Genomic DNA, 26,164 nt, shown 5'->3' on the forward strand with positions numbered 1-26,164 from the left:
TAGCCGTCATCTCCCCTTCCCCTGCCTGTGCCTCTTCTGTGTCCTTCACCCCAGTGGATGGCACCATCATTTGATTGCCCCCAGCCGTTACTCTTCGCCATACCCGTCTCCATATCGGCAGAAATGTCAGCTCCTAAATGTCTCCTGAGATCACCCACTTTTTATCTCCTAATCCAGGGTCACCACCATCTCCCCTCTGGGCACCTGCAACAGTCCCCCTCCCAACTGGTTTCTCTGCTTCAGCTCTCTTCACCAGCAGTCCCCCTACCACCACCACCACCACCACCGCCACCAAAAACAATATCAACAACCACCCCAACACACACATAGCAGTCAGGGTGGTTTTTGCAAAAACATGCATCTGTATACAACCCCCCCTGCCCTAAGTACCCCCCCCTCCACACACACACACACACACACACACACACACACACACACACACACGCTTAAAACTATTCCAGCTGCTTCCTATTACCCTCAGGATGGTGTCTGGGCTCTTTCATATGGCCCACAAGGCTGTTTACAATCCAACCACATCTATCCCCAACCCCAGCAGCCACAAACTTTAGGGGAAGTGAGACTTCGCTTTGAAATCTCAGCCCCTCTTATTGCATGACCTTCGTCGAGCCACAGCCTCCATGGCCTTCGGCTTCCTTAACTGTGAAGGATGTGGAGAGGATAATGCGTAAGATGATAGGCATAAAGCCCTTGATACACTTCCCCACAGGTGGTTAGTCCGCAATAACTTGTAACTCTGACTGTCGGTGTCGTGATTCTTATTATCGGTCTTCTTCCCCCTTATTCCCTTCCTAAGGCAAAACCTGAGTTGAATTCCCCAGCACATGTGAACCAGAATCTGTGGTTAATTCCAAAGCAAACACCTCCAAACTCCTTCCCAGGAAAACTGTATGGAGCTGTTCCTGGGGCTGGGGAGGAACAGGATGAGGCCTGAATATTCTTCTCTTTCTTTATAGAACTGGAGAAGGAGTAGGGAATAGGGGAGGGAGTGGGTCAGAATAGAGACAGAAAAGGAACTGGGACTATTGCAGTTGTGTCTTCCTCCTCGCAGGCTGGTATCATTTACTACAGCCAAGAAAAGTACTTCCGCCATGTGCAGCAGGCCGCGGCCGTGGGCCTGGAAAAATTCAGCAATGACCCAGTGCTGCAGTTCTTTAAAGCCTATGGAGTCCTCAGGGAAGGTAAGGGCTCGTCAGTGCTGCCTTCTGACCTCAGGCACTAGCACCAGCTCCACTTGGATGCCTACTTCTACCCCAGTCATGTTCCCATGGAAATAGCCTTACAGTCAGCGACTAGATTCCCAGGTTAACCCACAGAATGTAATCCATATCTAGTTGACTTTTGAGACCTCAGAGACCTCACTACCCCTGCTCTGCACCTCAGTTTCCCTATCTGTAAAATGAGTGGGGGGAAGATGACTGCAAGATTATTGAACCAATCCCAGGCTTGGAAACTGAGAGCCAGACATGCAAGAAAAGGACAAAGTGGTAGATGTGGCCACCGGCAGGTATGCAACAGGAGCAGGGAGAGGAGTGGGGCCCATGCAGGTGCTGACTCACTGACATTTAGGAGGTCGTTCTGGGCAGGGGGACGGCTGAGCTGCCCATGGCCAATGTCAGTGGACACGGAAGGATAAATATAGCTGAGCAGCTAGCTGGGAATGCCCAGAGGTCCTTTTTCAGAACCAACCTACAGGAATCCTTACGAATACTCACAGGTACATCTCTCAGCTCCAAGTCCTCTGTACCCTGGCAGCCTGGACCATGGCGCCAGCAGCCCTTTCAGGAAGTTTCAGTCCTCAGGGAACTTGGGCCATTAGTGACCTTTTGGACCAGTTAGTCCAAGTCTTGGGTCAGGTGGTACCAAGCTTTGGGTCAGCCCTGTGTCTACCATGGAGTTGCCCTCTGAGCATGGGGTCCCAGAGCATAACCGTGTGGGCTGTCTTTGCAGAGCGCATCCAGGATGCCATCAGCAGCCTAGAGAGCATCCGGAATCACCCAGACGTATCCCTGTGCTCCACCATGGCTCTCATTTATGCTCACAAGTGCTGTGAAACCATTGGTGAGTGCAGCCATGCTTAACCGGGCCTGGCCAAGCAGGGAAAAAAAGAGCCCCACTCCGGAGATATAGCCCCTCTCGGGCTGCTGCAGGAAGTGTGTGCACCCAAGACTGCAGCTGCTGTGAGGAGTGACTGCAGTCCCCTCCCCACGGAGACCTCAGAGAAGACCCCATGCCCAGGCCCAGTTGAGTGGGAACCATAGACGCAGAGCATGACAGTGGGAGGGGTCCTCCTTCCACGTCCCAAGAGCTGGGGAAACACCCTGCTTTCCTTTGCCAAGATTTTGTCGAGAAAAACCGAGCCAAAATACAAAATTCTACCCCTAACCTCCACCTCTCTAGAGTCAGGGAGACATTCCAAAAGACTATGTACCAACTACTATTTCCCCACCCAGAATGGATTGTGGGCCTGAGGTGAGGGATTCAGATTTGACTGTCTGCCCAGCAAAGTGCTGGGCACAGAGGGAAGAAGATAAATCTCAGCCAGCAAACCCAAGTCCAGGGCTGGGCAGCTCCGGTGCCGTCACAGGGGCCAGTGTTGCTGGTTCCCAGGCCCTGGGCCATCATGTAGTTGGCTCCATGTCTTGAGGGAGGCCCAGAGTGTCCAGAGGCAAGACTAGACAAATCTTCCCATCCTACTATCCTCTTCCTCCTATCTCTCGGATTCCCAGACCGAGAAGCAATTCAGGAGCTTGAGAGCAACCTGAAGGAAATCCGCAAGACAGCCAGCGGGACTGCCCTGTACTATGCCGGCCTCTTCCTCTGGCTCATGGGCCGCCATGACAAGGCCAAGGAGTATATTGACCGCACATTGAAGGTCTCCAGCAGCTCCAGAGAGGTACCGGCCATGGGCATCATGGGGGCAACAGCTAAAGAAAGCAGCATCTGAACACATCATAAAGAGTGGCCCTTACTCCCATGGAGGGCCCTGGGACTGGGGGAGGGCCACACCCAGACACCAACCAGACCCATGTTGGCTCAGGGTTAAGACAACTACACATGGCCTTTGTCCATAGAGTCGGATCTACAGATACGTGTTTTATGGCCTGCTCTGTATGTTTTTAAAATCTTAATAATTAGTTGCCGACATTTAGAAATCAGAAGATTTTTACCTAAAAGTCCAGATTTCTTGGTTCTTTTGCAAAACTAGATGCGCTGGCTACACTGGGCCTGCATTCCTTCCTCGCAGTGATCTGCTGGGTATCAGCAGTGGCTCACACGGAAGATCTCGTATGCGGTGGATCTCGTGTGCTGTAGAATTGTACTTGTGGTAGAATTAGAAGCCTCAGTCTAGGCTGTGCAACTCAGCAGGGCATATATCACCCCCAGCCCCCCAAGGCGGTGAAAATTGGTTCTTGGAGGAGGGGATGAAAAAAACCTCACCGTTTATGTGTAAAACGCATATACACACAGTACATAAATGCTATATCTGTGATAATAAAATTTCTTGTAGGGGGAGGGAATGATTAGGGGAGAAATGTCTAAAAAGTCTCCTTAGGAGAGCAATAATGGAAAAGAATTGAGAAGCCTGCTGTAGGCCATGAGAGATGCTTCAGGGCAGGGTCTTCCAAGCACCCCTCCAATCTTGCCTCCTGGACGTGACCTGTGGCACCTGCCAGGTGAGGCGGGTGAAGGCTGGAGGGGAGCCCGCAAGGCCCATGAGCTCGGCACGGCCACTTGCCCGCTCAGAGGGCATTCCCAGCTTCCCATGCATGCCAGGCTCTGTGCTGGTCTAAGGAGTGGAGGGAGCAGGAGTGGCCCTGCCCTGGCACCCTGACCCCAGTGTGAAATAAATAGGCAGTGACAAGACAGGTGGTAGCGCCTCCATAAGGGGCCAGAGAACCGTGGGGGTCACAGGGAGGGCCCCAACCCAGCCTGGAAGGCCAAGGAAAGCCTCCTACAGGAGGGGCCCCCTCAGCTGAGTCTTAAAGACTGGTGGTAGTTAATCCTATAAAGGGACCTGGTTTGGGGGGTGCATACTGGGTAGGGCATTCCAGATGAAGGAACAAGAGGTACGAAGGCCTGCAGGGAGAGAGCAGGGCTGCCCTGGGACCTGGGAGCAGCAGGGGCAGGCAGGGCCTCGGGGAGTGGAGTGATGAAGGGCAGGCTGGATGGAGGCGATGCAGCAGCAAGCACTTCATCTTTCCCCTTGTTCTCATGCCAGGGCTACGTGCTCAGAGGCTGGATGGACCTCAGCTCAGACAAACCGCACGTGGTGAAGAAGTCCATCAAGTACCTGGAGCATGGCATTCAGGACACCAAAGATGTGCTGGGGCTGATGGGAAAGGTAGGAGGGCGAGAGTGTCCCCACCCGGAGACCTCAGTCTCTAGGCCCCCGACCTGGTGGAGGAGGAAGAGAGGTCCAGAGAGCGTCAGGGTCACATAGCAGCCCCGGGCCTGCTCCGGTCCTCCCTGCTTCCTGCCCAGTCTTGAGTTTCCATCTCCTGTGTCGGGTCTCCTTGGGGGCTAGACTCCCTGGGCTCTGGCACACTTTGTCTCTTTGCCTTTTGTTTTCACCCACTGCGCCTTTCCTATGCATCTTTCTTTCACACTTTCTCATCTCACCTGTTAAATTCACTTAGCTGGCCATAAGAGAAGGGAGGTACGTGTTTTGTATTTTCTGATCTTAATTTAAATCGTTTCCTTTTTCTGATGTGGCCCTCATTGAATCAATCCATGAGAGAAAAACCATCCTCGTGTCCACTTCTGGTTGTACATACCTTTCTTATAAAATGAATGCATACTTATTAAAAAACCAGAAGTGTAAGAAAGTCAAAAAGTGATTTAAAACAGCATCCTTAGCCTCACCACCCGTGAATAACCCATGTTAACACTTTAGGGCCATGCCTCCAAGTCTTTCTTCTACATGTTGGTTCAGGGTGTGCCTTCCATGGTTTTTTGGGGAGCAGAGGCCATGAGGTTATCACACAGGAGGTTTAGCAGGTCCCTTAGGATCCACACTTGTGGAGGAAGTGAAGGAAGCAGGAGGGAGAATTTGGGCTGTGAAGCAGCCCCAGTGAAGGCCTCAGCCAGCTCTGCTTAGAATTATGGAGCTGGGAGGGCCCTTCACTGACCCTCTTCACTGACGAAATGCTGGCTGTGGGCTGCCCCTCAGGGAGGGGTGTGACCTGGTAGCGGGCAGCTCCCTACAGCCACGGGTGATCCCAGGAGGGAGACTCCCCCGAGAGCTATCAGTGGCCAGCTGCCCTGGCCCCGAAGGAGATTACACATAGCACCCACCACGGGGTGGGAGATGGTGTGGGCAGTTCATATAGTTCTAATCATAGGGCCCCTTACCGTTTGGTTTCTCTCTTTGCCTGTAAGGTCATGTCATAAGCACATGCCATTTTGAATGTCTACATGAAGCCAGGCCCCTATTGTGTGGGCCTAATGTAATTTGCCAACCCCGCCTCCTGTTGTTTGGATATTGAGATTGTTTCTAGTCAGACACTTAGAAAGAGTGCTACAGTGAACATATTTATGCATAAATCTTTATTTAGAATAATCCTCCTCTTGTTTTTAATAAGGCTCTTAATGGAGGGTTACTGTAAGCCAAAGCCATCCTTTCAGAGTCCAGTTTCACGCCTTTTGGGAACTTTGCCCTCTGCCCCTTAGGCATCTGTGTCATGACCCGCCCAGGAGAGCCTGGTGGCTGGCTGCCTGCAGAGGCCATGACCCCAGCCCTGTGGGCCTTGAGAGAGAAAAAGCACTGCAGGCTTGCATGGGGGAAGAGGGTTACCTGCAAACCCTAACCAATTCTGAGTTGCTGCACTGGCCCCAGTGAGCAGTTTCCAGTGGTGAATTTTAGGAAAGTGATTGGGAAATGATGGGCTATATGTGGAATTGGAAAGTGCCAAGCCCCAGCTTCTCCACTACAGGGAGGTCCTCCCATGACCTTGCTCTGTCCCAGGCCTGCTCAGGGCTCAGCTGTCTCCTGGAGCCCCTGCCTTGCCTGACGAGGAACCCAAGACTGCTGTGGACCCTGATTTGTCACTCTGAGTGACGACTCCTGCCCACATGTCAGGCTCTGCTCCTGTCTGGTGGGGACCCTGACACCAACCCCTATCCTTCGTGGGCACCAGTGGGCTCTTTTCTTTGGCTTTTGACAGGCAACGTACTTCATGATGCTACAGAACTACTCGGGGGCCCTGGAGGTGGTAAACCAGATCACCGTCGCCTGGGGGAGTTTCCTGCCAGCCTTGGTCCTAAAGATGCGGCTGTTCTTGGCTCGGCAGGACTGGGAACAGACAATAGAAACGGGACACAGGTGAGGGACAAGGCCAACCTGCTGTTCCCTTCCTTTGCCAGCCAAGGGGGCTAATCGTTCCCATCTTACCAGAGGCGAGATGGGAGGTGCTGTATTTGATGGAATAAGACATAAAAGTCAGTATTGTCAATGGAGCTTTTGGGGGTGGGAGAGGAAAGGGAGGATGGACGTGAACTAGACACTCACCTGTCACATCAGGAAGCCAGCAGCAGAGGCCTGCAGTGGAAGAATCAAGAAATAGGCCTGCCAACAGGTCTAAGCATAGTGTTTAGGAGAGAAGTGGAGGGAACTCCCAAAGGTACCCAAAGCAACAAGAGTTACAGGGTAAACAGCAGTTGTCTCTGAGAAGTGTGTGTGTGGCGGGGGGCGGGGTGGGGGGGGAGTAAAGGGAGAAAGGGACTATTTTATTATTTACTTCTTAAAACTGTGAGTGTGGTATACGTTAATAAAAACTTCAGGGGACAAGGGTCATTGTTGCCTGAGAGAAGACTTTAGTAGCAAGCTGAGTGCATCAGGAGGACAACTGAGGTTTCAGGAGTTATGGGGATTCATGGAAACCAGACAGCAAGTATAGGATGATCCTGAAGCACTTTCCCTGTGAATAGAGATAAAGATGGCTTCAGGGGAGGGATGTGCGATGGAGGGTTTTTTTGAGAATGGAATTTTCTAGATAACTGAAGCTTATTTCTTTAAACTCTAACTTTAACTGTTTTTATCACAGTAATCCTAAAAGGTACAGTATTAGTTTCCTTCCTAAAAAGAGTTAATGGTCTGTGTTTTTTTCAGGGTGACCATGAGTCACCACTACAAGTTGTTACTAAATTGTGTGGAAAAAGAAAACAAAACGCACACATACCTCTTCCTTCCCTGTAGAGGGATGATAACGTTTCTAATGATAACTGGAATTTGAGTCTCAGAGGCGCTGGTAGGAAACTGAAAGTGATTCCAGCCTGTGCCAGACCTGGGCGGGTCTCTCACAGTTGACACCTGGCGGGTGTCCTTGGCAGGAGCTGGGTCAAAAGCTTGCTTTGGAGGCTCTGCCTTGGGCCCATAGGATACCTGGAAACACCTGGCTGAAGGCCTCCCTGCCCAGGCCCTGCTGCCCCCACCTGCAGGGAGAAGGTGTTTGGTGCAAATGAGTTGAGTCCAACACCCAATGCGTTCCCTCATGGAAGGTTTCCCAGTTCATAGAGATCCCCCATTGCTCTTTAATTTTTTTTTTTTTTTTTTCTGCTGTGCCTTGCAGCATACAGGATCTTAGTTCCCCACCCAGGAGTCAAAACCATGCCCCCTGCAATGGAAGCCCAGAGTCCTAACCACTGGACCACCAGGGAAGTCCTTCCCCCATTGCTTTTTCAATCTCTGTTCTCTGTGGGTGTGTTTTTCTTTTCAGCCCTAATATTGTTTATTTTTTCCTTCTCTCTTATTTTTCTCCACTGATACTAAAATAATGTCTCTTTCATTAGTCTTGATAAAGAACCAGCTTTGAGTTTTATTGATGCAAAATATTGTATCTTTGTTTTCTAATTTATTAATTTCTGCTCTTTATTATTTTCTGCCAACCACCTCCTATGGAGTTACTCTGCTGTTATTGTCTAACTTTTAGTTGGATGCCTGGCCATTCTCAGTCTTCTTTTAGAAGATAAGCATTTAAGTCTATGGATGTCCCTTGAGGCACCATTTAACAGTATCAACACATTTGGATACTTCAGTAATATCTTCAATATCATTTGGTTCTAAGAATTTTCTAACATTCGTTCTGATTCTTTTTTAGTCTCTATGTCTTTTAAAAGTTTTTTTTTAATTTCCAAATTATGAGGTGCACAGTGCCTTCAAAATCATCATAAATGCTTAGAACTCTTTGAGCGTTGACTGTGCCTAATCTTGTTGGAATTTTATATGTCAATTAGAGTAATTGTCTATTAAGCAGAAGGGCCTTTCCCTGATCAGGCTGAAAATATGAAATTTCCTATGAAGAAACAGAATATTGGGACTTCCCTGGCAGTCCAGTGGTTAAGATTCCATGCTCCTAATCCAGGGGGCAGGGTTCGATCCCTGACTGGGGAACTAAGATCCTGCATGCCACTCAGCGTGGCCAAAAAATAAGAATAAATTTTTTAAAAAAAGAAAGAGAGGAACAATATTGAAAACTCCACAGTATGATCAGGAGCTGCATCTTCCCAGTGACACATGATGGAAACCAAGGTTCATTTCCATCTTACAGCCACAGACTGCCCTCCAAGCACCTCTCTGGCACCCCTCGGACCTTGGTACCACGGTCATGCCTGTGTTATTTGGGATATAATGGGCTTCTGTCACAAAGACACCCCCAAACATGTGACTTAAGTAACATAAAAGGTTATCCCTCTCTCAGGGAAAAGTGTGGGTGGTGGGCCAGAGCTAGGATGACAGCTTAACTCTGTAAGGTCCCAGGCCCCTTCTCTCTCACTGCTGTCCCGTTCCTAGGATGTTGCCCCCAGGGTCCAGATTCCAGCCAGCAGGAAGGAGGAAAGAAAAGAAATGGAAGGCATGCTGTAGGGGCACCACTGGATATACCCTGGGCACTTTCACTTGCATCCCATTGGCCAAAACGTAATCACACAGTTACACCTGAGCTGCAAAGGGGGACTGGGAAATGTAGTCTTTATTCAGGTAGCCCCATGCCCCAGCACTCTGGGGGTTCTATTGTTAAAAAGAGAAGGGGAGAATGGATGTTAGGAGACAATCAGAAGTTCTGCCACACCATCCTAGCCTTGCCTCTGAATGCTCTCAATTCATGTGGCTCCTTTTCCTATTTCAGAATCCTAGAAAAAGATGAAAGCAATATTGATGCCTACCAAATTCTAGCTGTGCATGAGCTTGCGAGAGAAGGAAACATAACCACAGTAAGTTCTTTCAAGACTCAGAAGTTGAGTCTTGAAACCAACACAGCCAAGGAGGGACCCCTCACCACACCTCCACTCCCAAGGCCTTGGAGGGGGCTCCCTGGTTCTCAGCTCCTTCCCCCTTCCCCCACACTCCCTGCCAGGGAGGTCTGCTCTAATTTGGTCTTTGAGCCACACAGCTCCAAAGGCCAGCAGTGAGGCTGACTCTGGTTCTGCCACGTGTTCCCTGTGTGACCCTGGGCAGGTATTTCCACCTGGATGAGCCCCAGGATGCTCATCTATAAAATGGAAATAATTCCACCTTCTCTGTGAGATTGTTATAAGGACTAAATGAGATGACAAGTGGGACAGCTGGGAACAGTGCACAGAGCACTACAATAATTTGCTCCGTGTTAACTGATAGAAGTCGTGGTTGTGGTGGGGGTTTTCTTTTTGTTTGTTTGTTTGCCACACCGCATGACTTGCAGGATCTTAGTTCTGTGACCAGGGATTGAACCCAGGCCTATGGCACTGAAAGCGCTGAGTCCTAACCACTGGACCACCAGGGAATTCCCCATGGTTGTGTTTCATATTTCAGGAAGTACCTTTTTTTAAGTAATGGTTGGAATTGCTCAGGTATTGACCAGGCACTACCTGGCGCCAAACTCACTCGTAAGCCTTGTAGTTTTCCAAAGAAACCCAAAGAGCCCTCAATTGCAGTCAGAATCACTTAGAACTTTTTAATGAAAACCTCCAAGCCCAGACAAGTTTTTATTTTCAAAAAGAGCTTGTGTGTTGAGCTAAAACCCTGCCTTCTTAATAAAGACATTGCCTCTGCGGAGAGTGTGACAAATCGAGAGGCTCTAACAGGTCATGGCAGGAAGAGGAAGTTTCTGGTTCCTTCTGGCCAGCTCTGAAATTATGGATTTTGCAGGGTGGGGTGAGGTGGAGGGCACCATTCGTATCTGGGAGGAGCCCTCGTAAAGGGCTCTACCACTGTCTCTGGGTCGGAACGAGAGAACAGGCCTGTCCTCAGCTCCCTGAGACCCCAGAGTCCTGGGCAGACCTTCCCAGGGCCTGGCCTGAGGGTTAGGCCCAAGGGCAGTTAGCATTTAACGCTTCTCCTTCTCCCCCGTCTCAAACCCTGGGATCTGCTGCTGGCCCCAGCTCAGGCTGCCCAGTTCTAGTCTTGCAGAAAAGATCCACCCCACGCCAGGCTTCTCTTCTGGCACGTCTTTGCAGCTGGGGACTAAGGACTCCCTACCCCCACACAGAGAGTGGGCAGAAGAGTCCATTGGAAAGAACACAGGCTTTAGGGTCAGTTAGCCACCTATGTGGCTGGGTAACCTTGGGCAAATGACCTGACGTTTCTGACCCTTCATCCGCTGGACTGGAAAACTTGGGCATCGATAGTTACACTGACTTACAGGGTCGTTGGGAGAATTCACTAGAATGACAGAGGCACCAATGTGGTGACTACATCAAAATGGACCAGAGGTTTGGGGCCAGAGGTTGGTTGGCTCCTGGGCCAGCCCACGGGGTTTGCCGCCAGCCTGGTGGGCGCCGTGTGGGCACTGTGACAGCTGGCTCCTGGCCCTGCCTGGGGGTGTCCCAAAGGGCAGCTGCTCGTCACAGATTTTTGAACAAAAGGGCAGTGCCAGCTCTGGGGTGAATAATGTTCCTGAAAGCTCCACCTATGAGGCTCCGAAGTAATACTGAAGCCTAGGGCCACCCAAGGCCAATAAACTCTGAATCTCTGGGGCTGGCTTGGGGGCCCGGGTTTTTTTTAAGATCTCCCAGCTGGTGTTCATGGACAGCCACAGTTGAGAACCTCTGCCCCACTCCCCTGTTACATACTGCCTTTGACATCGTGTTTTGTTCTTGCAGGCTGCCGAGCACGTTAGAGACCTGATTAAGGCACTGGAAACAAGAGAGCCCCAAAATCCAAGCCTCCATCTTAAAAAAATTCTTGCGGTGAGCAGACTGGTAAGAAGGTGCTCCCTAGTTTCTGAACTAGCGCTTCTTTTTATGTTCCCCAGGGGAGATCCGTGATCCCCCGGAAGCTCCCTGGGGACCCTGCCCCTCCCCCTCTGGCTTAGACTAGGCCTCTCAGGCTGGTGGCCCAGACCCTGGGGCCCCTGCCTGCCTCCAGCCAGTCACTGTATCATGTGGGCTCTGTAGCCTGCGCCTGTGTGCCCTTCAGAGATGCTATAAAGATCACAGAGGTGAGGTCTAGAAGTGCTTTCAGAGAGGGAGGTGTCCTATTTGGGGAAGGAGGGCAGTGGCACAGCTGTGGTACAGCAGAGCAACACCCAGCTCTAGCCTCAGGGTGCTGGAGCACCAGACTCCCAGATTCCTTCTGTGGAAGAGACCTGGTGAGGCTGGCCTGCCTAAGCCTCTCCGACACCAGGCAAGATGCAAACAGACCAAGCTGCCAAACCATCTGTCTCTGTAAGACCCTTGAGCCCCAGAGCAGGATTTACTAGAAGGAATTGCCATAAGAACAGGGGCAGCTCTGGGGAATTGAATGCCCCCGAGACACCCTCTGTCCCTCCACATCTGTGTCTGATTCTCTCTGCCTCGTTCTCCACACATGGCAGGGAATGTGGCTGCTCGCAGCCTTCAAAGCCACTTTCCATCAGTGGGACACAAAGAGTTTCTCTCATGCAACTTCAATTTGTGAAAAACCTCCTGGTGACTCACAATGACTGTGACCAGATAGGCACTGGGTCCCTCGGAGGGCCCTGTGGCTGGAGGCAGGTTCCACACATGTGACCAACAGGGGGTTCTTTGGGAGCTGGACAGCTACCTAGACCTGGCTGCCTGGACACAGGGTACCTCTTGGGCTCTCCTGAGCACCCCCCAGTCCTGCCAAAGTGACATGGCGTCGTTCAGATAGGCTGGACTGACTGGCTTCCCCGTTCCCATGTCTGTTCCTCGCAGTGTGGGAGGCACCAGGCAATTATGCGGCTGGTGTGTAGCTTCATCGAGCGAGCCTTCATGGCCACATCCTCCTACACCCACGTGGCCACGGAGCTGGGCTACCTCTTCATCCTGCAGGACCGAGTGAAGGAGGCATCTCTGTGGTACTCGGAGGCCATGAAACTGGACGAGAGCAGCGTGGCTGCCTTGACAGGTCTGTGCAGGCCGGGCAGAGCGAGGGGCGGCAGGGCGGGGTTAGGGGCCTCCGTGGGTCCAGGAGAGAGGGGCTGGGAAGCATTCTCCCTAGAGTGTGTGTGTGCTTGGCGCTGCATTGTATGATGGGGTGCCCGTTCACGAATCCACATGTAAGAGGCACAGGAATTCTCAAAAGTGGTTGGAGCCATTCTGATCTATATCCGACCTCTGATAGCCACACTCAGCCTGTTATGCTCAGTCAGCCCTGCCTCCTCTCAGGCCTCACCAGGCCCGTGCGGGAGACAGTTCTACTCCCAGAGCACGCCCTCCTCAGAGCCTCTAGCCTCACCTCTGTAGACCCTCCCTCTTCAGGCCACTGCGCTGAAAGGCCACTGGAGTGAGTAGTTTTGAGAGTTTTACTTCCCTGCTGTCCCAACGCTTCCCTCCCACTTTATATAAAGGTCAAATGAATTTTCCACAGCCCAATTTTCATTTTTACACAAAGCCCTCAAATCTGTGGTCTCCGGCAAATCCTGATTTTAGTGGAGGCAGTCTCATGACCAGCTTCTTGCCCCGGCTCTGAGGAGTTGTGTCTTTTGGGGCAAGTCACTTCCCTCTACACTCCAGGCTCCTCATCTGTGCAGCACAATCAAAAAAGCCAAGTGGTTGGTCTTGATTTCTGGTTCGACATGTCAGGCTGACTCAGCCGTCATAACCTCTTCCTCCCTCCCCAGATCCCACAGAAATCATGGGCGACGTTTTAAAAAGATAACAAGTCCCCGTAGCAGCCTCAGAAACAGGGAAAGGTGCCTTCAGTGGACCAGGAACTTTGAAGGACTTCATATTTCTAGAGACTATAAAGCAGATTGCATCCAACACATGGAGACTCCAAGCAGGTCTAAAAATCCATAAGCCAACATGGGCAGAGATGGGACAGTGAGAGAAATTAATAGATCAGCTTTCCCCAAAGGGGTCTAAGAAAAGGAAAATTTTAAAAAACATAAGCTTGGGATCCCCAGAGGCTGGGAGTAAAACATGCCATTGGGGTAGTCATCGAGATAACAGGAGAGTTATTGAGAGCCAGAGAATGGGATCAAGGAGGCTTTTACCAGGCACTGGGGTAGGAGGGAGCAAAACAGAGTCCCCCATGACACCCCACCAGCATCAGGGACGTGAAGGACAAAAAGACTTGGGTGCCCGGCACATAGGCAAAATCCTCGGAAACATTCCTCCGCCAGGCTGAGTCCTTCCTTACTTGCTCATTCAAGGGAGAGTCCCAGCCCATCAGCCAAAAGGCAAGTCCGCACACTCCAGCCCAGGCCGAGCCCACTCGTGTGTGTCCTGGACTCATCCATCTTATCTGGCCTGTCTGGGGAAATCAGTGACCTTAAAAATTTGGGAAATCTGCCCCGGATGCTAAAACTCATCACTCTCGTCCACTTATAAATCTACTAGCAGTTTGAAAGAGGGACCAAGTCGAACATGCAAAGCAGTGCCCTTCTGAGGAGCAAAGTTAAAGCCAGATACAGAAAAGGCTTTTCCCCCCAAACACCTCCCATGTTGGCTGGCTCTAGAGGCTGTTATGTCAGTAAGTAAAGAACATGCTACTGGGGGACTTCCCTGGTGACACAGTGGTTAAGACTCAGAGTTCCCAACGCAGGGAGCCCGGGTTCCATCCTTGGTCAGGGAACTAGATCCCACGTACGTGCTGCAACTAAGGAGCCTGCCAGCCACAACTAAGGAGCCTGCCTGTCACAACTAAGACCCATGCAACCAAATAAATTAATTAAGTTAAAAAGAGAAGTGCATATTGAAAAAAGAACATGCTACTAGGAAAAAAATACAGAGAACAAAAGAAAGTTGCTGAAATTTTAAAATATGATTATTGCAAAGTAAAAAATTCCATAGATGAGGCAAATAGTGGGATGGATATAATTGGAAACCAAATTGGTGATTTGAAAGACTGAAATAAAGGCACCAAAATGGCGAAGGGATATCTTGTAAAAAAAAGAATAGGAGGAACAGAGGGAATTTGTCCTCCCAATATCAAAACATATCTCAAAACAAGAGTAGTTAAGTCAGTATGAGGCCAACACTGGAATAAACAAATAAATAAATGGGAAAGAAACAGGTCTTACGATAAAAATGACATTTCAAACCAATAGAGTTTCAGTAACTCGTGATTGGACAGCTGACTATCCATTATGAAAAAAACAAATGCCCATCTCACACTATCCTCAAAAATAAGTTCCAGATGAATTCCATATTTAAACATAAAAATTAAGTTGGACTTGTGTTCCCTGGGGGATGCTAAGCCTACCCACAAACTCAGAAGCTGTAAAGGACAGCATTTGACCAATTTGACTATGTAAAAATTTAAAACTAATGGCTGGCAAAAGGCACAGTAAAATAGTTAAAAGGTGAGGCAAACTAATGGAAAATGTTTGTAGCAAAGAGTACATATAAAGAATATAAAAATATATACATACATACAGAGAGAGAGAGAGAGAAATCTATCAGAAGGAAAACAGGGAAAAGCTATGAGCAGGAACGTCACAGTAGAAAAGACCATTAAATATAGAAAAAGATGTTCAATATATAAATATATTAAAAAAATCCCTAAAAAAAATTTTTTTTAATGTGAATTAAAATGTGAATTCACTCTTTAGCCTGGTAGAGAGTAAAGTATGTTTGTGATGTTGTGGGGAAAGAAAGAACACTTTCAAATTCTTGGAAGTAATATTAATTCAAATATCCTTGGAAGACAAGCTGGCCTTATCTGTCAACGTTTTAGATATGCATGCCCTTTGACCTATCAACTACTTCAGGAATTAGAACACACAAGAATGTTGACCATGGCATTGTAATATTTAAACGCTGCAGACAAACTAAATGTGAAATGAGGCGTCCGTCAGTAGGGCAGTAGTTAAATAAATGGTTGCATCCACAGTGTGATATTATGTCAAGATTAGAGAGAATGGGGTAGACATGGGAAAACATGGTATACACTAATAACATAGAAATGCTCTGAAAGATGTTTGAAGATATATACCCCAAAGTGTTCATATTAGTTCTCTCTAGTGAGAGACACAGTTAAAGCCAGAACATGAGCTAGGGATGTTTTCCTTGCCTCATGATTTGCATTCTTTACATTGAGCACGTACCACTCTTTATGAAGAAGTCGGAAAGGTCCCCTGCCACCCACCGTCCCGTCCCGTCCCCTTCGCTTGTGGACTGCTGGCGGCAGAGCTGGCTGCTCATCCTGGTTCTGTCCCATCCCAGGGATCATCTGGTGCCAGATCTTAGACGGCCACCTGGAGGAGGCTGAGCACCAGCTGGAATTCCTGAAGGAGGTGCAGCAGTCCCTTGGGAAGTCTGAGGTCAGAGCCCTCTGGGCGCCGGGGTTGCTCCAGGATTGTGCCCCGTCCTGCCCTCCTCCCACCCCGTTTCCAGTAAAGCAACCAAGATGGCCTGGGCTGCTTTGCCCTTGTCTGCCGACTCTGCCCAGTGGGTGCTGCTTCCAAGACCCTGGGCCTGTCTCCCACAGGTGCTGGTTTTTCTCCAAGCCCTCCTGGCATCCAAGAAGCACAAGGGGGAGCAGGAGGCCACGGCGTTGCTGAAGGAGGCAGCCGAGCTGCACTTCTCCAGCATGCAGGCCCTCCCTCTGAGCACCGAGTACTTCGAAAGGCTCGACCCCCTCTTCCTGGTCTGCATCGCCAAGGAGTACTTGGTCTTCTGCCCCAAGCAGGTTAGAGGAGGGTGCATCTTCATGGGGGCAGGGGTAGAGGGTCAGTCTGGAGGACAGGTCCGGGCAGAGGCAGGACCTACCTGACCAGTCACCAGCCTGCTAGAGCCTCGGGTGGTTGGGGAGCCCAGTGCTTTTCACGCTTGCACGCTTACACCAATCACCCTGGAGGTGGGGCACAAGCCCCGCATCTCCCAGGTGATGCCAGTGCTGCTGGTCCAGGGGCTGCACTTGGAGGAGCAGGGCACTGGCCTTTGTCCCTGCGATTATCCTAGGAAAGAACTGGGCTCTCTTTTTTCCAGACGTCTTCTAAGAAGTATGTTGGTCTTCTCTTGTTTGTCCAGCTTTCCCAGACAATCAAGCTTCCTTGTGGGCAAGGATCGTATCTTACACGCCTTAATATCCACCCCCCCCCCCGCCAGTGTCTTGCAATGTCATTCCACAAATATTTATTGAGGGCACTACCGTGTGCCAGATGCCGTGCTGGGAGTGGGAAATGCAACAGTGAACAAAAGAAAGTCCCCGTTCTCAGGAGCTTATGCTCTTGCACTAGGTACACAGTGGATGGTATATGTATGTGAGAAGAAAGTAAAATTGCTTCCCTGTGAGAGTGTTTTCTGAGCGCTCCAGGAGTCTCTCTTGGAACAGGGCAAATCATACAGCTAGTCCCCCGTGTCCCTACAGCCCCGGTTGCCAGGCCAGATTGTGTCTCCACTTCTTAAACAAGTCGCTGTGATCTTGAATCCAGTAGTCAAGGCAGCACCAGCTCTCATCGACCCTCTGTATGTGATGGCCCAGGTCAAGTATCTCTCAGGTGAGCTCGTGAGTATTCGTGGTCAGTGGGACCCCTGGGTTAGTGTCCACAGGCTCCCTGCCTGGGATAATCCCCACACACACGCCCTCACCCTCACCAGGCAGACCCAGTCCTTTCAGCTTCCAATCCCCCAGACACCTTCCTGACTCCTCACCAGCAGGGGTCTCTCCCTCCCACCCCTTCGCTGATGACTCACTTGATCTGTGCCAGGCAGTGGTCACTGAAATTGATTACGCACTGGTACTGCTCTGATCCTGGGGGGCAGCAGTACTCAAAACAGGCAAAAATTCCACCCTGGACTTTGTGTTCTAGTAAGGGGACGTGGACAGTAAATGTAGTGGTTTTTTTTTTTATTTTTTATTTTTTACAATAAACTGCATATATTTGTAAATGTATTTGTTGTTAGGATACAGTTGTGCAGTGAAGAAAATGAAAGCCGGGGTCGGGGTGCAGAGGTGGCAGGGTTGCAGTTTTTAAAAGGTGGTCAGGAAGGCCTCATGGGGAGGGGAGACCCTGTACCATTAGACTTTCAGCGGCTCCAGTGGCCAGAACAGTCCCCATGGAGCCTGTCCCATCTCAAGGCTGAGATCCTGGAGAGAGAGGGAAAGAGGGGGAGAAGGCTCTGTGGGGGCCTGTTGTCCTCTCTGAAGTCCTCGCTCCCTGCAGCCTTTCACCCCCATCTGCCTGAAAGCCAAGCTGATCTCTCGTGTCCAGAGGCTTCCAAGGGCTCCAGACTGCTTGGCGTGCCTGTGTCCTCTGGCCCTGCGCTGTGTGGGTTGTGCTCTGCCCAGAGTTCCCCGGGTCTTCATCCTTGGTCCTCCCAGTGTTAATCTGGCTGCCAGGTTTACCCACTGCTTCAAAGTCTCCTGGGTACAAGGCGAGGGCAGACCCCCCCCACCCCCATACACACACAGGGGTGCTGGCAGCTGCCAGCAGCTTTAGGGACAAAGCAAGATCTCCAGCTGCTTAGGTTGTCATGGTGACATCTTTATGTTTCTGAAGCACAAGGGAAGGAGCAGGGAGTTTGGGACCCAGAAGCAGGTGCTCCCCACCAGCTGGGTGATGGACCCCGAGCAGGAGCTGTTGAGGGACCTGGCTGCAGAGGGAGGAGGGCTGTCCCACCAGCTCACTGTACCCCGCCCCTGGGCTGCCACTGCCACCTGCTAAGGGCCAGCCTGGCTGCAGGGAGGTCTCTCAGCCCCAGTGTGCCAAGGCATTCAGAGCTCAGCCTCAGGAGCCAGTAGGCCTGGATTTAAAAATACTGACTTTGTCCCTTCCAAGCTGAGTGACTTACATCACTGAGTTTCAGTCCTACATCTGAAAGACAAGTATCATAATACCAACCTTGCAGGGCTGGGCAGACATTAAGCCAGCCTTTCCAAAGTGCTCTGCCTGCGTTGGCACAGAGCAGGGGCTTCTTAAATTCTGGCTATTATGGTTGCTGTTATTATTAGGTTTTGTTCTGCTCTTAGGTGTGGGAATTGAGACTTCAGTGTTCCCCCGAGTTTCCAGATGGAGCAGTGAAGTGACTTGGCCATCTCCCTGAGGGTACAGAGAGAAGGGAGGTGTTACACCAAGGTTTGACTTTCCTGGCTTTTGTCTGGGTCGAGGCAAAAACTGTGTAGTTCTAGTTTTAGGAAGAGGCCTCTGAGTCAAGCAGAACAGAACTGGGTAAAATGCCCAACTTGGGTATTTCTGGATACGGGACATGTAAAATTCCTTCTGCCTTTGCATTGTGGGTCCTGAGAGTCCCAAGGATCCCTGGGTGTAGAGATTTGTTTATTATTTCTAGGAGAATTAGAGAATGCCCAGAGCACCCTGCAGCGTTGCCTGGAGCTGGACCCCACCTTCGTGGACGCCCACCTCCTCATGTCTCAGATCTACCTGGCTCAGGGCAACTTTGCCATGTGCTCCCACTGCTTGGAACTGGGCGTCAGCCACAACTTCCAGGTGAGGGTCCCCCATGCCCTATTGCCCGCTCAGCGTCCCGCAGCCCAGCTGGCACCGGCTCCACCTTGGTTGGGGAGAGTAGCCCCAGGAGCTGCCTTACATCCCTCAGCCCCTTCTGCTGGCCCAGAGGCAGGGGCAGGCTCAGTGGGCACCTGTGGCTTCCTCTCCTCTGGGAGCTGGAGCCCCATGCTTGGCTTACGCTCCTCTAGGTCCGAGACCACCCCCTCTACCACTTCATCAAGGCCAGGGCCCTCAACAAGTCTGGGGACTACCCAGAAGCCATAAAGGCACTGAAGATGATCATAAAATTACCAGCCCTGAAGATGGAAGAAAGCAAGAAGTTCCGTGGGCCCTCTGTGGGGCCCACCGAGCGGGTATCCATCTTACTGGAACTGGCAGATGCCCTCCGGATGAATGGGGAGCTGGTAAGAAGTGCCCTGCTCTCTTCCCTTGGTGCTGGGGCATGCCAGAAGTCCAGGGTAGGCCTGGGAGCCAGGCTGTTTGATTCTGGCTGATGTCTCCTTGTGCTTTATTTGAGCCTCTGTTCATTTGGGAGCATCCCTCTCCCCTACTTAAAAGGCTTCCATGGCTCCCATTGTCCTCAAGATAAACTCCAAATCCCACTGAGTCCTGCATGATCTGTCCCCTGCCTACCTCACTGTCCCTGTAAGGATCTCAGGGAGGCAGAGCACACAGGCCCACCAGCCCCACCACAGGTGGTTGTGCAGAATGGGCAGTGCATAGCTCCAGTGAATGCCAGTTACATCCTCTTAGAGTTTTGCAGTGTACAACCTGCTCAACTGTATGAGGCAGCCCTGGAGCCTTGGACAGCCTGGCTGGGTAAAGGCAGGAAGCACCAAAATGGGCAAAGAGAGTAACTTTGTTAGCATAATCAAGGGTACAAATACAATAAGATATAATTCAAATAGACCTTTATGTGCCCAGTACCATAACATTAAACTATCTCTGACTGAAAGCAGGAAAATACAAGGAGATGCATCCACAGGCCTCCCATAGGAAGGAATTCCCAACAGACTTTGAGATGCTCAGGAACGAGTTCTTACAGTCAGGGGTTTCATGTCCGCCAGCTGGCCCTGCCCTCCAGTAACAGTGGTCCTGGACACCGAGAGGCTCTCTCTCCTTCCTGCCGCTCTGAGGTGGAGGTGGGTGACGGCAGATGGAGGGTCTGTTGGGTTCCCATGTCTTAGCACGAGGCCACCAAGGTCATGCAGGACGCCATCAACGAGTTCAGCGGCACGCCGGAGGAGATCCGCATCACCATCGCCAACGTGGACTTGGCCCTAAGCAAGGGAAACGCGGACCTGGCACTGAACATGCTGAGGAACATCACGCCCAAGCAGCCCTGCTACACAGAGGCCAAGGAGAAGATGGCCAGCATCTACCTGCAGACCCGCAAGGATGCCCGCCTCTACATTGGGTGCTACCGGTGAGCCCCGGGCAGGGCACTGACAGCCCCGGCCCCAGTGGCATCTTAAGGATTGTCTTCTTCACCCTGGGTCTTCAGCAGAATGTGTCCTCAGGGTGTGTTTGATGAAAGTAGGGAATTCCCCATGGGTTAGAATTTGAGTATGACAGGTCACTCAGGCCATTGCTGCTGACTTGTGAGGGTCAGGGGTGAATCTGCCCTGAGCCCTGTTTGCCCCCCATTATGCTTCACATCCTGGTGGGAACCATGGTTCTGCCCTGGCCCCTGGCTCTGCCTGTCCTTGAGGAAGTGTTCAGTGACTTGGATGTGACCGATGTGAGTGAAGGAGGATGGAGAGCAGGGAATGGAAGCCCCAAGTTGCTATCTCTACGATTTGACATTGGGACTTACAAGGATACCACCCCTGTCCCCTTCCTCAGGCAAAACTCTGTCTAGCCAGTTCAGGAGGAAGGGGATGTGATGCCAAGAGCAGTGAGGTGACGTGGTCACAATGGAGGTTTAGAAAGAGCAGGCTGCCTCATGAAGAAGGGTCTGGGGGGTTGGGCGTGGAAGCCAGAGGAGTGGAAGTGCTGGTTGTGGTCCGGACGACAGATGAAGAGAGCCTGAACTAAGGGAGCTAGCACCATGCCTCATCTGAGCCCATAAGTGTTGGGTGATGAATGAATGAGTGAATGAATGAATGGCAGCCAGAATGAGTGGGAAAGAAGAGGAGATGGATTCAGGAGTAGGAAGGATGCACGGGTCTGAGCTAAGGTTTCAGTTACTTTTGCAGGGAGCTCTGTGAACATCTGCCTGGCCCTCACACCAGCCTGCTACTGGGTGACGCTTTCATGAACATTCAGGAGGTGAGTGAAGGTCTCATGACCTCGCCAAGTGGCCCCTCAGTCTCACTTCTCCAGTGAGAGAGAAGAGAGAAACCGTGGACCCTTTCCCCACCAGCCCGAGAAAGCCCTCGAGGTCTATGACGAGGCCTACAGAAAGAACCCACACGACGCATCTCTGATCAGCAGGATTGGGCAAGCTTACGTGAAGACCCACCAGTACACCAAGGTCAGGCTGGGCTGGGTTGGGCAGGGGTAGGGAGGGCCGCCCCAGCAGGGATGATGGAGGAGGGTGCATGGGTGGGAAGCTGGATGGGAGGGGAGACCCCATTGAACAGGGTGTCAAGGGGAGGACTCAGCAACTCCCCACCTCCCCCAACACCTGCCGAGGCTGGGGCTTGAGCCCTGCGCCAGGAGGGAGGCCTTTACATCTGATGCTTCTGTGTTCTGGAGGGGCACACAGGCGCTGTGGCCATGGTGGGGAGCGGGGCAGGGTCACGGTGCCAGGTACGAGGTGCTCATGTGTGAAACCAGACCTGATGCCAATATTTTCTGTGTGCACTAAGGCAATTAATTATTATGAGGCCGCCCAGAAGATTAGTGGACAGGACTTTCTGTGCTGCGATCTGGCTGAACTGCTCCTGAAGTTAAAGAAGTTCAACAAAGCAGAAAAAGTTCTGAAGCAGGCACTAGATCATGACTTTGGTGAGTCAGCATCCTCACTCCCCTAGCCTTCGAGCAGACAGACTGCCTCCAGCCCGCACCCTCTTCTCCTGCAGAATGGGGCAGGGAATGGGCACTGGTGGGGGCTCTGAACCCAGCCCCCCTCCTCCCCTATCCCCTGCTTCCCAGGGGCCAGAAAACACTACTTTGAGTTTCCATTTTGCAGTCAAAGACATCCCATCCATGATGAATGATGTCAAGTGCTTACTTTTGCTGGCAAAGGTTTACAAGAGCCATAAAAAAGAAGATGTGATGGAAACTTTGAACAAGGTAATTGACAAGGAGATGCAAGCTCTTTGTCTGGCATTTCCTGATGGGAGCTGAAGACAGGATAGGACTGCAGGTCTGGAAGGCTCCAGGCCTGGTCCTGAAAAGAGGATCTAGGTTACACCTCTGACCTCCACCTTCCATTTATCCCCCCACCCTTGCTCTTTTATTGATTGTGCACGGAAGGGCTCTAAGCCGGCCTGGGCTGGGCTGGGGAATGCAGGGCATGAGACAGTGCCTTTGTCCTCAAGGATGCTTGTGGTGATGATAATAGACAATGCCAGCGGGCTCCCAAGCATTAAATGCTCTGTGCTGAGTTCTGTACTAGGCTTTTTGCTTTCTTATTTAATTCTCACAGTAGCCCTTTGAGTTAAGCACTGCGACATTCCTATTTAACGGATAAGGCTCAAAGAGGTTAAGAAATGTACCCAAAGTCACACTGCTAAGTAAGTGATGGAGCTGAGATTTGAACCAGGTTTGGCTTGTCCCAACCCAGAGTCTCCTGCTGGGCGACTCCTGGCCATTCTTTCTACTCCTTCACTCTTTCCCAAGGGTGTGGCCTGGCACTTGCCCCTGGAGTATATTCTGTGGTTGTAGAACATCTCAGACTGCTTAAGGTGACTTATCCCCTTGTTTCCCACTGGATTTCCTTCCTCTCTCTGGCCCTCAGGGAACCTAGGGCTGATCTGTGCCCACTTCCCAAAACTTAACCCTGGCATCATCATTTCCTCTTGCCCCAGTGCTCTCTGGTTACTCACTTGATCACTGTATGTCTTGGAAATTTGTGGAGGCCGCCTTAAATTCCCAGCAGGGCAATATTCAGAACAAATGCATCCATCAAAACACAGCCTGCATTGAATACCTACTGTGTGCTGTTTCTAGCCTGTAAGACAGCCGCAGCAAATTAGACACAGTGAGTGCCAAGGTGTGATGGAAACAGGTAAACAAGTCAAGTACAATAGAGGGTTTTGTTTGAGTGCCTTTTCTTCTGCTCCAGCCCCAGAGGCAGTGCCAGTTTGCCCCCTGGGTACTCAGCCAGTGGCCTTACCCGTCCAGAGTGACCCAGATTTGCTCAAGGGCACCTGAGATGCCCTTGCTAAGACCGCTAGCCCTGAGATGAGAGCTTGGGAACTTGCTGTGAATTGACCTGAGATCTGGCACATCAGGCCCTGGGTTTCTGATGTTGAGATTACTGGTTTTCCAAGGCCATGGACCTCCAGTCTCGGATCCTGAAGCGTGTTCCCCTGGAGCAACCAGAAGTGATCCCCTCCCAGAAGCAACTGGCAGCCTCCATCTGCATCCACTTTGGGGAGTATTACCTGGCAGAGAAGGAGTATGCCAAGGCAGTGCAGTCTTACAAGGATGCCCTCTCCTACTCACCCATTGACAATAAGGTGGGGTCCTTAGAGCGAGACCCTCTTCCTTCTCTTGGGGCATGAAGCCTTGCAGAGCTCCCTCACTAGGGACAGAGGCCAGTTCCTTCTCTGTGCCTCCCTGCAAGGGGCAGAGACCCTGGTGTGGAGGGGCCTGCTCCAGCTGACACCACAGCCCTTGGAGCAAGACCAGAAGCCTCACTTTGTTTTTTTTAATATTTATTTATTTGGCTGCATCAGATCTTAGTTGTGGCATGAAGGATCTTTAGTTGCGGCAGGCGGGCTCTTTGTTGCAGCATGCTGGATCTAGTTCCCTGACCAGGGATCGAACCCGGGCCCCTTGCATTGGGAGCGTGGAACCTTAACCACTGGCCCACCACAGATGACCCCTCGGAAGCCTCACTTTGGACAGCCACTTGTGGAGGGTGGAGCGGGGAAGATGTTGCTGAAAGATACTGTAAGCCTGGTGTGTTCACGTCCCCCTTGCAGGTGGAGAGACAGAGTGTGGCTGCTGGGGGCTCTTTGGGCAGGAAGCCCAGGCTAAACTTCCAAGGAAGTTTAAAGTCATGTGAGAGGTGTGACTTCAGATAGGGAATGGCGGCTGGAGTTCACAGGAGGAGGTAGATGAAGAGCCTAGTGACAGACCCATTCGTTTATTGAATATGCTGTCATTTAACAGATTACCAAAATGTGCAAGCCAGGTACTTGGCTAGGCCTGGAGATGCAGTGGGGCAAGACACGGTCTCTGCCCAAAGACTGCCCTCGGGCCCAGGGTACAGACACGTACGTATGCAGTTCTAATATCGTGTGATACCCGCATGGGGGTCACAACACTATGAGAGCTCAGAAGAGGAGTATCTGTCCCAGAGTCTTGGGCACAGAGGGCTTCCCAGAGGAGATAAGGTCAGAGCTGAAGCTGAAGGATGAGGATGAGTTAACCAGGCCCTGACTCTCGGTGGTTAGTTCGTAAAAGATATGGTGTGACTAGAGTATTGGGTGGGAGAAGGGGAGAGCCAGAGACACCGTCCCAGGGGAGCAGAGACATATTTTGAAGGCAGAGCTGACAGAACCTGGGTGTGAGAGAACGAGGCATTGGTCTCTGAGCCTTCCCGTGATGTGCATGGATTAGGTATTGTATCTGGTCTTGTCCAGGTGGTGCTGGAGCTGGCGCAGCTCTACCTGCTGCAGGGCCATCTGGACTTGTGTGAGCAGCACTGTGCCATCCTCCTACAGACCGAAAAGAACCATGAGGCAGCCTCTGTGGTAAGGGGCTCCGGGCCCTCTTCCCTGCCCTCCCCAGGGTCCCCATGACCACATGTAAGCTGCTTCCTAGCCCTATAACCCCAGGTGCCCAGCTGACCCGGCCCTGAGGGCTGCGGGGCAGCAGGGACTCAGCCCTGGACGCCCTGCCCTCCGGACAGGAGGGGCGGGCTGGCAGCAGGGGGCAGCAGCACCCTCCCAGGCCTGTCTGAGGGGAGGCGGCGAGGCTGATTCACTCCAGGGGAAACCACACCCAATGGGTGCAGGCAGGGGTGGGACAGGTTCCTGGGGCTTCGGGAAGCGTGTGGGAAGAGCCATCCCCGGTCCTGCCCCTGTCCACCCTGTCACCCAGACCACCTCCAGGGCCACCCCAGCGGAGGTGGGGAGCCCCATTCCACCTCGCTGCCTGGAGCTGGCAGTTCGGAGACGTGGATGGCGGGGCTAGCTCCTCAGGTGTCTACCCCCAGCCTTTCCTTCCTGCTTCCATCTTCCCCCCCACCCCTGCTCCCCAGGCTGCCCCGGGCTTCTCCTGTGGCAGCTTCTCCCAGCGCCCAGAGAGGCTACCTCGGACGTCCTCTCCTGCCTTCCCTCCTTACCCACCCGCTTCCCATCACAGCCTCCCCCCCATGCCCCAGCAAGCTGCTGTCCCAGCATCATGTGTCTTCTGATAGATGATGGCTGACCTGATGTTTAGAAAGCAGAAACACGACGCTGCCATCAGTCTCTACCACCAAGTCCTGGAGAAAGTGCCAGGTAACTGCCTGCATCGATCCTGCCCGCTGAGACTGCCTGTGTCAGTTCCCACCAAACAAGGGCTGCTCTCCCCCAGAAGGGTGGGCCCTCTCCCCTCCTTCCTGACCAAGCAGAGGAAGCCCCTTCCTCTCTGATTGTTCCCAGAGAGGCAGGAAACTGATAAAGTCCCAGTGGAACGTGCTGGCCCTTCCCAAGTCCAAGGGGCCAGTTCCTGGTTTCAGGCAGGGCAGTCCTTGGCCCTGGACCCAAGACAGCCTGTCTGTCCCTGAATCACAGACACTGGGGCTCAACATAAGTCCCCTTTTGAGTTCACAGCCACCTAGAGGTGGCTAGAAATTCTCTCCTGACATGTAGCTGCATTCCCACTCACTGCAACATAAAATCACCTCTTCTTACTGGGGAAGGGGCCAGACGTGAGGCTCAGGGTGGAGCCCCAGCCAGGCCCACAGCAGAGTTGCCCAGCGATCATGCTATTAGGAGTGTAGGTCCTGGAGCCAGACTATCTAGGTCTGAATCCTGGTCTTCCATTTACCAGCTGTGTAACCTTTGGCAGATTACTTCTTTGTGTCTCAGTCTCCTCATCTGTAAAATGGGAACAATAAGAGTACCTACATCATTGTGTCTCAGTGGAGGCACTGGAACCACTGGGTTGCCCCTACTCAGCCCAGATGGGTGGGTAGTGTTTCC

The 26,164-nt window shown here is 51.7% G+C and overlaps 1 protein-coding gene across 9 annotated transcripts in view; it reads left to right on the plus strand.

Moving 5' to 3' along the window:
* Positions 1-26,164, plus strand: part of TTC21A (tetratricopeptide repeat domain 21A) — a 29,964-nt gene that overhangs the window by 540 nt on the left and 3,260 nt on the right. For 6 of the 9 annotated variants that reach the window (XR_009048774.1, XM_057705640.1, XM_057705644.1 and 3 more), the window contains exons 2-22: positions 1,070-1,199; positions 1,969-2,079; positions 2,748-2,914; positions 4,241-4,363; positions 6,186-6,343; positions 9,144-9,228; positions 11,095-11,193; positions 12,151-12,343; positions 15,607-15,704; positions 15,872-16,072; positions 16,754-16,883; positions 18,676-18,833; positions 19,043-19,258; positions 20,042-20,280; positions 21,053-21,125; positions 21,220-21,330; positions 21,668-21,806; positions 21,991-22,094; positions 23,297-23,485; positions 24,617-24,727; positions 25,396-25,477. Coding sequence is in view for 8 of the 9 variants with exons in the window: in XM_057705640.1 (XP_057561623.1) it covers positions 1,070-1,199; positions 1,969-2,079; positions 2,748-2,914; positions 4,241-4,363; positions 6,186-6,343; positions 9,144-9,228; positions 11,095-11,193; positions 12,151-12,343; positions 15,607-15,704; positions 15,872-16,072; positions 16,754-16,883; positions 18,676-18,833; positions 19,043-19,258; positions 20,042-20,280; positions 21,053-21,125; positions 21,220-21,330; positions 21,668-21,806; positions 21,991-22,094; positions 23,297-23,485; positions 24,617-24,727; positions 25,396-25,477 (2,917 nt within the window). In the remaining variant the exon portion in view is untranslated. The remainder of the gene's footprint in view (positions 1-1,069; positions 1,200-1,968; positions 2,080-2,747; positions 2,915-4,240; positions 4,364-6,185; positions 6,344-9,143; positions 9,229-11,094; positions 11,194-12,150; positions 12,344-15,606; positions 15,705-15,871; positions 16,073-16,753; positions 16,884-18,675; positions 18,834-19,042; positions 19,259-20,041; positions 20,281-21,052; positions 21,126-21,219; positions 21,331-21,667; positions 21,807-21,990; positions 22,095-23,296; positions 23,486-24,616; positions 24,728-25,395; positions 25,478-26,164) is intronic. The other 3 variants (XM_057705641.1, XM_057705646.1, XM_057705645.1) reach the window with 3 other exon arrangements.

This window comes from Hippopotamus amphibius, chromosome 13, assembly GCF_030028045.1.
Source record: "Hippopotamus amphibius kiboko isolate mHipAmp2 chromosome 13, mHipAmp2.hap2, whole genome shotgun sequence".
Lineage (NCBI taxonomy): Eukaryota > Metazoa > Chordata > Mammalia > Artiodactyla > Hippopotamidae > Hippopotamus > Hippopotamus amphibius.